We start from the raw sequence: 13,332 nt of genomic DNA, 5'->3' as shown, positions 1-13,332 counted from the left end.
TTTGTAATTTTGTTTATTATGAATCAACTTGAAAGCACAGCCCCTGAGGGTGTGAAAAAGAAATTCCACACATAGTAAAGCAGCTACTTGGCCTCAAAGCCAGCGCCGGGCTCCCGTGCGTGTGTTAAACAGGTAGTCTCTTCCTGTACCTAAAACCAGTAGAAGAGAGAGGAGAGTGAGGGGGTGCTGGTGGCCCCGGGAGAACTTCCTCCCTCCCCTCTTACCTAAGGGTAAGGGATTATTCCTCAAGAACCCTCAGTGTGACACCCCACCTTCTGCTGGAATCTAACTTGTCCCCTCCCTCCCTTCTTAGCAAATTCTCTTAACTCTGACTCAAATGCGCAGGAAGCCTCCTTGATTCTCCAACACTGGACACCAACTTCCCTAAGGCCAATGCCAGATTACTCTCCCATAATTCACTGGTGACACTGGACTCTCTGGGGGCCTCTCCCCTCACCATCATCCCTCCTTCCGTTGTGGGCAGAGACCAGACCACGTATGAGTCATCTCTGGGCTCCCCAGGTATTTGACAAAGAATGGATGAAGGGTGAGTGGCAATGAGAGCAGACCCCATTCAGAAAAAAATTAGATGGTGGATTCCTGGGAATAGGAGGAGATATTGAAATGGGGTAAATAGAGGAGGAGATACTCAAATGGGGTGAGGGCCCAGACAGAGAATAGTTTAGGAAGACGGGGACTCACGGGAGTCCTGTGCTCTGCCATCAAAATGCTGCTGAGGGAAAAGATGAAAGGTGCAATGAATTGAACCCTGCCCACAGGGGAGCAGACAAAGGCCTGCCCCTGGGGGACCAGAAGCCCACCTGCCTCCTCCATCCTCATGGTGCTAGTATGGGCACTTCCACAGGATAGCCATTCACAGGGAAAGAAACAGGCTTGGAGGGGGCTGGGGAGTACTCTGGAGCAGGCTCTGTGCCCACTACTTGAGATGGTGAGCTGACATACCAGGCTCTTGACGCTGCTGGGTACCTGGGACATCTCCATCTTCGGTACCTCCATGAAACCCTTGAGGGATCCCTCAGTTTCCTGGATGCTGGGGCATAGTAGGAGCAGCAGTACAGGACAAGGCTGTGAGCCTCAAACTGAATTTAACAGATGGGCTCCCAGGCATAGAGAATTATGCAAAGGAGACTGACCTGTTTAGCAGCAGCGCCTGGGCTGGTTTGCTGGGTGCTTGCAGCAGCTGGGCCAACCTAAAATGCCAGGAGGAACCAGCACCATTCCCCTATGTCCATCCTTCCTTCCTTCCTTCCTTCCTTCCTTCCTTCCTTCCTTCCTCAGTCTCACTCTGTCACCAAGCTGGAGTACAGTGGCACGATCTCGGCTCACTGCAACCTACGCCTCCCAGGCTCAATCAGTTTTGCCTCAGCCTCCTGAGTAGCTGGGACTACAGGAGCGCACCACCACAGCCAACTAATTTTTTTATTTTAAGTAGAGATGGAGTTTCACCAACTTGGCCAGGGTGGTCTCGATCTCTTGACCTTGTGATCTGCCTGCCTCAGCCTCCCAAAGTGCTAGGATTACAGGCATGAGCCACTGCGCCTGGCTCACCCGTCCCTTTATATTGGGAACAACCAATGTCTGTATGCAGTGCCCACATTGTTCCATCCCCTTTCCCTGGGCGCAGTCCTATGTCCACAAGGAACTCAAGAGTCTACAGGGTGCCGGGCTCGGTGGCTCAAGCCTGTAATCCCAGCACTTTGGGAGGCCGAGGCGAGTGGATCACGAGGTCAAGAGATCGAGACCATCCCGGCCAACATGGTAAAACCCCGTCTCTACTAAAAATACAAAAAAATTAGCTGGGCATGGTGGTGTGTGCCTGTAATCCCAGCTACTCCGGAGGCTGAGGCAGGAGAATTGCCTGAACCCAGGAGGCGGAGGTTGCGGTGAGCTGAGATCACACCATTGCACTCCAGCCTGGGTAACAAGAGCGAAACTCCATCTTAAAAAAAAAAAAAAGCCTACAGAGTGAGCAGGAAAGGTTTCCAGTGGAGGGCAGAAATCAGGAATAGGGGTAAATGCCCAATGCATGACACACTCACAGTTTCTTTTTTTTTTTTTTTATAGAAAGATGGGGTTTCACCATGATGGCCAGGCTGGTCTTGAACTCCTGACCTCAAGTGATCCACTCACCTCAGCCTCCCAAAGTGCTAGGATTACAGGCGTGAGCCACGGTGCCTGGCCCACACTCACAGTTTCAAGCCCTGAGCTTATCTACACTCCTCCCATTCCAAGACCGGATTCTGCCAGTGATGGAAGTTGCCTCCTCCCAGTGTCTCTTTGACCTTAAACTAAAGACCTCTGGAGGGAGATCAGCCCTCCTCAATGTCAGCTTGTCACTTACCCACTTGGGCATTATCATCTAATCTTAGGTGAAACCGCCCATCACAACTAAGGTCCATAGATGGGTTGGGGGCAGGTAGGGAGCACAAGGATAGAATCCCTACCCCTGGAGGAGCCTGCCAAGAAGCCAACCCAGAGCCAAGAGGAGAAGAGCACCAGTTGCTGTCAACACCACCACAAACCAGGGCTGTGGCTGCCAGAAAGCCTCTGTGTCTGTCACGAGCATGGGTGTCATCATTGAGGGCACCTGAAAAGGAGGCCACAGCCTTGCCACTGCCTTGCCAAAATGCCCTACCATCCAGCCTTCCGAACCCTCCCTGGGTTACACCACCCCACACTCGTGATTTGCTCTCCAGCACTGCTGGGCTCTCTGCACTCAGCACTTCCCTCTGAACTGACTTCCCTGTACTTCCACCTGAAAAACTGGATCTCCTCACCCTCCAAGGTCCACCCTTCCTGCCCCCATGAGGGCCCAAGGAGCCTCCTCACTGTGGTTCTGTGGATGCTGGTGGCCTCTGTGCTGGACTTCCAGGGAACTAGATGCACAACAATGGTGGCTGTAGTGCTGAGGTGGGGGGCTGAGGGGCCTGCATCAGCCACACAGATCAATAGCTCATAGGTATTGGGCTGCTCTGGCCAGAAGGGCCCCAACACAAGGTCACTGTGCACCAGGATGGCCCCTTGCAGGATGAATCGGTTCTGGCTATTCCCTGAAAGCAGAGTGGCAGGAGGAGGAGACCATTGCTGGTCTTGGCCTGCCCCTCACCCACAACCTGGTGGTGCCCATGTCCCCTACCTCCCACGATGCTGTAGGAGAAGGCCAGGCGCTGTGGCTCCTGAGGGATCCGGCATGACACCTTGGTCACCTCCACACTTCGGCCCAGAGGAACATAGATGGTGAGTTCCTGAAATGGAGGCTCACACTCGGGGGCATGGTCATTCACATCCTGCAGAAAGGAGCCAGGTTAGGAGTGGGTGCAACCACCCTCCAAACCTCCAAGCCAACCCCTCAACTTCTCACGACAGCCAGAGCATACGTATCAAGGCATCACACAACAGAATCCAGAGCTTTCCACAATTAGGCCCCACTTTTCTCCAGCCAATTCATGGAAGAAACTGAGGCACAGAGTGGAAAAGCAGAACACCACAGGGTGATCTACTCCTGTCTTTCAAAGTATTTATTTCCAAAGCCTTAGGACACAATTACCTCAACCTCAATGGTAATGGTACAGGAGCCTGAGCGGTGACAGTTGGGATTCTGGTCTTGTCCATGGTCAATCAGCAGGACAGTGAGCCTGTAGACCCTCTGCCGTTCATAGTCCAAAGGTCCCAGGAGGTGAACTTCCCCTAGAGAGGGGACCACAGCCTCAGGCTGCAGAGCCAACTCTGGCTCCCCACTTCCGTCCCAGCCTTAGGGTGGGAGTACCACTGAGACGGTCCACAGCAAAGGTGGGAGGGCCACCAGAGGTGTAGTACTCAATGTTGTCCTGAGGGTAATCCATATCTGTGCCCATCACAGAGCCCAGCAGAGTGTGTGGCGTTGCGTCCTCCCGAACCCGGAACATTCGAGGGGCACAGGCTGGGGAGAACTCGTTGACAGGTGTCACCATCACCAGTACCGGCACCTCCGCTGGAGGTCATTTGGCAGTCAAGGAGCTGGCCTGGGGTGCCTATCCCTGACCTGGGGGTCTGAGGAGGGAGACATGGCCCTGTCCTGGGGGTCTAAAGAGCGAGAGAGTCTAAAGGGAGGGCAGAAGCCTTCCTCTGCTAGGGGTCTAAGAGATATATCCTCAGGGTCTGAAATGGAGACACCCCTGCCATACTGGATTCCGAAGGAGGAGAGATGACCCTGTCCTGAGCATGGGAAGCAGGAGGACAGAACAGTCTTGTCCTGGGTGTCCAGGCTGGGTGTGGTCACTCACTGGTCATCTGGGGCTGGCCACCATCAAGCACCAGGATAGAGGCTGCATGCTGGAAGCAGGATCCAGGAGTGTCACAGTCCAGTGTGGCATTCACCTAGCCAGAGGGGCTAGAAAGTAAGGTCCAGCCAAGGGCCTGGGAGAGCCCTGAGTTCCATGGGGCTGCCACAGGCCAGGGCATCCACAAATAGCCTGCCTGGATCCTGTTTTCCCACTGCAACACATACTGACTCAACAGCTGTCCCTACAACCCTCACTCTTGTGGTCTCAGCTCTCACAGACCCTTGGCCCACCCACCCCTTCCCGTTGCAAGCGCCCTGCAAGTTGGTGTGGGAGCTGGGGCTGAGCACCTCAAGGACTCTGTCGTAAAGCCAGAGGCTGGCAGGGTCAGAAGAACTGCGAAACCACAGCTTGTAGTCCAGGGTGGCACCAACAGAGTCTGGATCTTCACAAGTGAGAGTAGTCAGCACAGTGCCCACAGGTGCAGTCTCGGGGATTTGGGTCCTGAGCGTGCCATGGCAGCAAGGTGGGAATCTGGCAGTGCCCTGAGTCATGGCTCTGGCCCCAGCAACCCTGGTAAGGTTCCCAGATACTCACACCAGAAGCGCTGGAAGACAGCGTGGGGGCCAGACGTTGACCAGACGCACGTTCAGGGTGAGATTGAGCTCGGCACTGTCCCATGGCCGGTGCTGCTCAAAGGCCTTCACCTGCAGCCTGGAGACTGCAGTTCCTAGGGTACGAGCTAACTCCAGGGGGGCAGTGGTCCGGACCACACCGTCCGCTGCATGAGGCGGGAGGGCCAGGGAACATAGAGATCAGCCCCGCTTCCAGCTTAGTCCCACTTCCATCAGCCCACCAGACCCACAGGCGAAAGAGGCTGCTGAGCCTGGCCCTCCTGCTGCCTTCTCCAAGGCCAGACCCCCAACAGGAAGGTGAAGAGGCAGTATGAGTCACCTCTGGACCAGCCACAGAGGCATCCTGGTACCCGCCCCTCCCTCAACACCTCTCACCACGACCAATGGAGAAGAACGGGCTGGGCACTGGAGACAGGATTTCATAGCGCAGGTTGACACCCCGGGCCCAGACCTGAACCACCTCACTACCAGGGGCCAGGTTCTCAGGGATGGTGATATTGTGAGCCTGTTTGCTGGACCAAAAGAGGGACACTGGTTCCTGCCCATTCCTGCTCACCCTGTGGGTCCACAGCTTCTTTCCCTGGGCCCCCCTCCTGCCAGAGCTAGGACTCAGCTCCGGCAGCCTCAGCCTAACTGATTCCCTGGGGCTAGGCCCTTCCCCCCTCACTGTTCTAGGGTAGGGGAGGCTTACAGGAAGGAGACCTGGCTGGAGGAAACAGGCAAAACCTTCACCATCACCATCCCTTGGCAGCTCTGCCTTTGTCTGAAGGACACTGAGATCTGTAGCTGGAAGACCTGTGGTGCACCCAGAGCAGAAAGGAGCCAGAGTGTGTCTGTCCATCTCTTTGTCTATGCCCAATCCTCCCCTTAAATAGGCAACCTCACTTAGGATCTCCAAAAGGAACCTCAACTTTCACTTTTCCCCATGATCCCCATGACCTGTCACTCTGCTGACAAGTATTCCTTTGAGCCCTATACTTTTGGGCCATAAGTTATTCCATTAGGATGCAAACAGTCCAAGAGTAATATCTGAATCATTCACAATGTGAATTATCATTTAGAGTTGCTAAAAGCCAGTCACTGAGAGATGGAATTTTTTTTTTTTTTTTTTTTTTTGAGACAGAGTTTCGCTCTTGCTACCCAGGCTGGAGTGCAATGGCACGATCTCGGCTCACCGCAACCTCTGCCTCCTGGGTTCAGGCAATTCTCCTGCCTCAGCCTCCTGAGTAGCTGGGATTACAGGCACGCACCACCATGCCCAGCTATTTTTTTTGTATTTTTAGTAGAGACGGGGTTTCACCATGTTGACCAGGATGGTCTCGATCTCTTGACCTTGTGATCCACCCGCCTCGGCCTCCCAAAGTGCTGGGATTACAGGCTTGAGCCACCGCGCCAGGCCGGAGAGATGGAATTTTTAAAGAGGGAACTTCTCTAATCTCTTCCACTTTACCCAGAACTTTTTTTTTTTTTTTTTTGTCCAGGCTGGAGTGCAGTGGCACAATCTTGGCTCACCGCAACCTCTGCCTCCTGGATTCAAGCAGTTCTCCTGCCTCAGCCTCCTGAGTAGCTGGGATTACAGGCATGTGCCACCACACTCGGCTAATTTTTGTATTTTTAGTAGAGATGGGGTTTTGCCATGTTGGCCAAGCTGGTCTTGAACTCCTGACCTCAGGTTATAACGCCCACCTCAGCCTCCCTAAGAGCTAGGATTACAGGCGTGAGCCACCACGCCCAGCCATTACCCAGGACTTTCTCCGACTGTGTGATTGTCCTAAACACTTTTCATTCTATTAGAGGGCCTGTGAACTCCCAGAGAGAAGGATTCCTCTTCTTTCTAGAACTCCAAAGCCCAGCACAAAACCAGGCTAAGGTGGGAGGACAGCCAGCATGGAGCAGCAGGTCCAGGTCTGAGAGAGTCAGTATTAGTTGAGGAGGCCAAGGAGGCCAAGAATACACAAATTTCTTTGGAAGGGGAAAAAGAAAAAAAAAGAATACACAAATTTCTAAAAGGTAGGAGCTCTACCCAATCCATGGACACCCCTGGATTCCAGGTCATGCTCACCTTTTGAGCCTGGCCTAGGAGGCCCTGGGATGGTGCCTGCAGCCAGCCTTGCTCATTGATGGAGAAAGGTCCAGGGAAGTATGGAGGGTCCTGGGCACTGATAATGCTCATCTGACAAAACAGAGATGCTGGCCACCCCATTCAGCCCCCAGTGCCCTGAGCACCCCCATCAACATTCTCCAGCAACTCAGCAGGCACCTGCCTACACCCAATTTTCTTTCTTTCTTTCTTTCTTTCTTTTTTTTTTTTTTTTTGAGACAGAGTCTTGCTCTGTTGCCCAGGCTGGAGTGCAGTGGAGCTATCTCGGCTCACTGCAACCTCTGCCTCCTGGGTTCAGGCAATTCTCCTGCCTCAGCCTCCTGTTGAGCTGGGATTACAGGCACGTGCCACCATGCCCAGCTAATTTTTTGTATTTTTAGTAGAGATGGGGTTTCACCATGTTGACCAGGATGGTCTTGATCTCTTGACCTCATGATCCACCCTCCTCGGCCTCCCAAAGTGCTGGGATTATAGGCTTGAGCCACCGCGCCCGGCCAATTTTTGTATTTTCAGTAGAGACATGGTGAAACCCTGTCTTTTTTTTTTTTTTTTTGAGACAGATTCTTGTTGTGTCACACAGGCTGTGGCACGATCTTGGCTCACTGCAACCTCTGCCTCCCGGGTTCAAGCAATTCTCTTGCCTCAGCCTCCTGAGTAGTTGGGATTACAGGCATGTGCCACCATGCCTGGCTTTTTTTTTTTTTTTTTTTTTTTTTTTGAGACGGAGTTTTGCTCTTGTTACCCAGGCTGGAGTGCAATGGCGCAATCTTGGCTCACCGCAACCTCTGCCTCCTGGGTTCAGGCAATTCTCCTGCCTCAGCCTCCTAAGTAGCTGGGATTACAGGCACACGCCACCATGCCCAGCTAATTTTTTGTATTTTTTTAGTAGAGGCGGGGTTTCATCATGTTGACCAGGATGGTCTCGATCTCTTGACCTCGTGATCTACCCGCCTCGGCCTCCCAAAGTGCTGGGATTACAGGCTTGAGCCACCGCGCCCGGCCATGCCTGGCTTTGTGTGTGTGTGTGTGTGTGTGTGTGTGTGTGTGTGTGTGTGTGTTTGTATTTTTAGTAGAGACAGAGCCTCACTACAATGGCCAGCCTGGTTTCAAACTCCTGAGGCTGCCTGCCTCAGCCACCCAAACTGCTGGGATTACAGGTGTGAGTCACTGTGCCTCGCCATTACCTGCCTTTTTTTTTTTTTTTTTTTTAATTACAGCAGTAATACAGAATTGTCATAGAGAACTGAGAACACATAGCAGATCTTGAAAGAAGAAACTCAGCCCCTGAGATGTCCCTATGGGAACAGCCATGGTCACTGGGGGTGAGCAGCCCTCAGCAGTGCTCTCCAAGAACATGCATCATGTAGAGGCTCATCGATGCCTTTGCTGCAAGGTTCCTCTGCAGGCTGTGCTTGGCCAGGCAGGATTAATTTACTCTCTCCATCCCCCCTGCCCCCATCCTGTCACCCACCATCCCATGTTCTGGGCTCACCTGGGCTCCGTGGAGTTCTAGGCCTGGGAGGAGCAGAATGTACAGCCGCGCCCCTGGTCTGACTGTCTCTGGAACCTGAATCATTTCCCCAGCTGGCCAGAGGGGAAGTCAGGGAGGAATCTGTTTGGGCCATGTCTGCCCACCTCCTACTGACTGCCCCTGGTCTCACCTGGACTGGCAAATTGACCAGCACACTGGATATGGCTAAGGTCCCGTTGCACATCCACAAACAGTGGTCCCTCCGTCACATAGTTGCCACATGTAAACTTCAGCCACAGCTTGTAGTGGTTTACCATCAGGGCATCCAGTCGAGCAGAGCTGCTCAAGGTCAACTGCGGTGGGTGGGCAGTGCCCATGTGGGGCTTGGAAATTTTAGGTCTGCCCTTGTGCCCCCACAGTCCCCAGTTGTACACATGACCTTACCTTGCCCACATAGGTCCCTTGCCACCTGGCCAAGCTGGGTGGGTTGAAGAAGGTGGTGGGTGGCTGGACATTGAGCAACTCCAGGGTGGGTGTGGGTGTGTAGGAGGAGCAATTGAAGGAGAAAAACTGAAGGACTGTGCCAGGGCCCTGGCTCTCAGAGACATTTATAAACCAGGACAGGCTGTGGAGGTCTGTGAAAAGCAGAGAATTCAGGCTGGAGGCTCCCCAGGCTGACAGAACCACACATACTAGCATAGTTCTGTCTTTTTGCCACAGAGCCTGGCCACATCTTGGGGCCAAGCAGCTAAGGTCTTTCCTTGTACCCAGCATCCAACATTTCACAGATGGGGAGTGAGAACTTGCTTGAGGAAGCAGCCAAGATACGTGATGAGGGCCAGGGGTTCAGATTCTTACACTTTCCTACCTCTCCCCCAACCCCTGTCCTCTATGGTAGCTTATTTAGGAAGGCAGGACACCAAGGGAAAACTCCCCCACCCACCACCTCCTTACCAGAGACCACCAGAGCAAAGAGGAGCACGAGGAGCCTGAGCAGCACCATGATGACCTGAAGACAGAGACAGCAGAGGAGGCTTCAGAAAGCTAGGCTGTTTGTCTGACCCACCCTGTTGCCAGGTCAGTTGCTCAAACATAGCAGGCGGGATTCCTGGACCTCCCAGATTCTAGCCCCACCCATCCCTGGTGACTGAGTTCTAGACACACTTCAGGTGCCAGAGACAGTCAGACCAGGGTCTCAGCTGTACATTCTGCTCCTCCCAGGCCTAGAACTCCACGGAGCCCAGGTGAGCCCAGAACATGGGATGGTGGGTGACAGGAAGGGGGCAGGGGGGATGGAGAAAGTAAATTAATCTAGACCCCTGGCAAGCTTCCTGAGGCTCAGAATATCCCATTTTCCATTGCCCCTTCATTACTACAACTCCAAGGGCATGGAAGGGGAGAAGGATTGAGGTTCAGATGAGGAAACTGGTCAATCCAATCCTTGGAGATAGAGCAAGTACAGCACCCAGGATAATTGGGCCCAGGACCTGCTAACCCACAGAGTCTCAACTCCATCTGGACCCCCTCCATTAGAACATTATCTGCCTGTAAAATACAAGCCCAACCATCAACAAAATATCTCAAAATTTGCTGGGTGTGGTGGCTCATATCTGTAATCCCAGCACTTTGGGAGGCTGAGGTGGGAAGATCACTTAAGCTCAGGGGTTCAATATCAGCCTGGGCAACAAAGTGAAACCCCTATCTCTACAAAAAATTAGTTGAATATGGTGGTGCAGGCCTATAGTCCCAGCTATTCAGGAGGCTGAGGTAGGAGGATTGCTTGAACTCTAAGAGATCGAGGCTGCAGTGAGCCATGACTGTACCACTGTACTACTCCAAACTGAGTGGCAGAGCAAGACCCTGTCTCAAAAAAAAAAAAAAAAAAAAAAAAAAAAAAAGTTATCTACATCCAACAAACAAAAGGAATCCTTTATGACAGAAACACAAGTACTGTTTACCTTTGAGAATATAAACTGGACAAGGCACCAGGTGGCTTCCAGGAGTTGCTGAGGTTGTTCTATGTCTTTATCTGGGTGGCAGTTGCACAAGTGTCTACAGATACATTTATAGAACTGTAACTTTCAAATTTGTTCATCTATCTTGTTTATGTCTTTTTTTTTTTTTTTTTTTTTTTTTTTTTTTTTGAGGTGGACTCTCACTCTGTCTCCCAGGCTGGAATGCAGTGGCACAATCTCAGCTCACTGCAATCTCTGCCTCCTGGGTTCAAGCAATTCTCTGCCTCAGCCTTTCAAGTAGCTGGGATTACAGATGCCCACCACCACACCCAGCTAATTTTTTTTTTTTTTTGTATTTTTAGTAGAGATGGGGTTTTATCATCTTGGCCAGGCTGGTCTTGAACTCTTGACTTCGTGATCCATCCGCCTCGGCCTCCCAAAATGCTGGTATTACAGTCATGAGCCACGATGCCTAGCCATATGTCAGGTTTTTTTTGTTGTTGTTTGCTTTTTATTTTTTTGAGATGGAATCTCGCTCTGTCACCCAAGCTGGAGTGAAGTGGCATGATCTCGGCTTACTGCAGTCTCCACCTCCTGGGTTCAAGTGATTCTCCTGCCTCTGCTTCCCGAGTAGCTGAGATTACAGGTGCCTGCCACTGCGCCCAGCTAATTTTTGTATTTTTAGTAGAGTCTGGGTTTCACTATGTTGGCCAGGGTGCTCTCATAACTCCTGACCTTGTGATCCACCTGCCTCAGCCTCCCAAAGTGCTGGGATTACAGGTGTGAGCCACCGCGCCTGGTCTATGTTAATTTTTTTAAAGTTTTCTACCCAGGCATGGTGGCTCATGCCTGTATTGGATGCTGAGGCAGGAGGATCGTTTGAGCTCAGGAGTTTGAGACCAGCCTGGACGACATGGGGAATCCCATCTCTATTAAAAAATAATACTAAAAATTAGCTGGGTGTGGTGGCACATGCCTGTAGTCCCAGCTACTCCGGAGGCTGAGATAGGAGGGTCACTTAAGCCCCTGAGATCAAGGCTGCAGTGAGCCAAGATCGTGCTACCACACTCCAGCCTGGGCAACAGAGTGAGGTGCTATCTCAAAAAAAAAAGTTGTCTTCATTTGCTGTCTCCAGTTCTTCAGCCCTCCCTTTTTTCCTCTACACACTCTAATAAGGCTTTTCCATCTCTACACAAAACTTCCCTTGTCAGGGTTCCCAATGACCTATGCACTGCAGAATCCAGTGGTTTGTTCTTCATCCTCACTGCCTTGGCAGCATTCGATGCTTGTTCCCCTTGGCTCCTGAGTCCCTACACTCTCATATTTCTCCTGGCTGTTCCTGCTCAGCCTCTTTGATAGTTCTGCTTCATATCTCCCCTACTTCCACCTTGTGGAATGTTCCAGGGCACAATCTTGGTTGCTGTCCCCCTCTGTCTGCATTCATCTCCCACCCGACCTCATCCAGGCCTATGGCCTTACATATCATCCATTCTCTCCTATGCCTCCCAGATCCAAGGCTCCAGTGCTAATCACTCTCCTGAAGTCTAGAGTCATACGCCGAGCGGCTGACCCTGCAACTACTCTTGGATATCTAACAGGCATCTCAAGGGTTGCATGTCCATAAAAGATCACTGAATCCAGTCTTTCCCAGATGAGTTTATGGCAATTTCATCCAACCAGCTGTTAATGCCAGAAATGTAGGAGTCATGCATGACGCCTCTCTTTTCCTGCCCACATCCATGCATCAGCAAGACTTGATTTTGGCTCCAAAGCATACCCCAAAGTGGCCCCCTTCAATGCACTTGCCCTGCCCCTGCCTAGGCCTTCCCCTTCCTTGCCTGGATGAGGGCAGGGGCCTCCACTCTTACTGCAGAATCCTTATCTGAAAGCAGCTGAAATTATCTAAACAAGGGCTAGCCCAGGTGATTCCTGCTCAAAGGCCCCCGTTGCTCCTCATCACACCAAGAACATAACCCACATTCTGCTATAAAGCCGTTGGTGCCTGGTTTTGCTGACCTTTTCCTTCTTGCCACCACCACCAATCACAAACACCTGGACCTTCTTTATGTACAGTTCCTGTGCCTCGGGATCTTTTCCCTGGCTGCTCCTTCTATCTAGAATGCCCCTCTTCTTGATTGCATCCTGATGTCACCTCCTGAGACTGTCCTTCCCCAGGCTAGCCCGTAGCCCTCATTCCCTGGTATTTTCCTGTTGCTGGTATGTCCAGTCTGTCTGCAGCTACACTACCCTTAAACCTAGCCTGCGATGATAAAGCAGCCTCAGAAGACAGGCTTACCTCTGCACCGACCCTCAGCTTGCACCTGGTACTGGCAGAGGGAATGCCTATGGTGGCGTGTCGCCGCTGGACTCGCGGCTAGCCGAGCACTCCCCACCAGAGGGCAGTCCCGTCTAGCTTGGTTGGGACACGACTGAGGCCCCGCGGATGCGCTGCCACAAAATCCCGCGCTCTCTGAATCCTCAGACGGGACGAACCCCACTTCCATCCCGTCCACGGATTGCTGAGGCCAGCCTCAGGAACGGGTCCCTTGGGTCAGACCCCTAGTGGGCCACAACCTCTCTGGGTCCGACCATCCTTGGCGCTCTGCCTACAGGCGGGCGCAGCACGGCGCCTCGTGGGAGGGACCGCTATTCTACCATAGAACAAATGGGGAGGGTGAGGCCCCCACAATGAGGCGACCTGCCCTGCGTCACGCAGCAAACGCAGGGTCTGCTCAACTGTCTGGGGGATTGAGGGTTCCCGGCCCAACCCCGTCCGACTTCCAACTACGACCCCGCCCTTCCCCCCAAGAGCCGCAGCGGAGTCGGGAGGGATGCAGGGCTTTAGCCCCGCCCCGTTTGGCCGCGGGGCCGGGGCGGGGCGCTGATGCCA

General features: G+C 52.7%; 1 protein-coding gene across 3 annotated transcripts; it reads right to left on the bottom strand.

The window, feature by feature from the left end:
• On the bottom strand, positions 1–9,549 carry CDHR4 (cadherin related family member 4). 3 transcript variants are annotated; one of them, XM_039477434.2, is made up of 19 exons: positions 9,442–9,549; positions 8,932–9,122; positions 8,678–8,840; positions 8,509–8,600; positions 6,978–7,088; positions 5,607–5,710; positions 5,291–5,427; positions 4,878–5,061; positions 4,631–4,784; positions 4,284–4,377; positions 3,788–3,991; positions 3,569–3,708; positions 3,158–3,308; positions 2,851–3,071; positions 2,466–2,608; positions 1,155–1,211; positions 964–1,051; positions 703–730; positions 1–149 (listed from the first exon to the last, which is right to left on the bottom strand). In XM_039477434.2, exons 1-19 carry the CDS (start codon positions 9,488–9,490, stop codon positions 94–96), a joined length of 2,367 nt encoding a protein of 788 aa, XP_039333368.1. In that variant the 5' UTR covers positions 9,491–9,549; the 3' UTR covers positions 1–93. The 3 variants fall into 3 exon arrangements, with proteins under 3 accessions (XP_039333368.1, XP_039333367.1, XP_039333369.1); XM_039477433.2 differs by having other exon boundaries at positions 2–149; positions 703–733; XM_039477435.2 differs by lacking the exon at positions 703–730 and having other exon boundaries at positions 2–149.
• Positions 9,550–13,332: the final 3,783 nt, after the last annotated feature.

This window comes from Saimiri boliviensis, chromosome 8 (genome assembly GCF_048565385.1).
Source record: "Saimiri boliviensis isolate mSaiBol1 chromosome 8, mSaiBol1.pri, whole genome shotgun sequence".
Classification (NCBI taxonomy): domain Eukaryota; kingdom Metazoa; phylum Chordata; class Mammalia; order Primates; family Cebidae; genus Saimiri; species Saimiri boliviensis.
The sequence above is the reverse complement of the archived record's forward strand: the minus strand, read 5'-3'. Positions and strand labels throughout refer to the sequence as shown.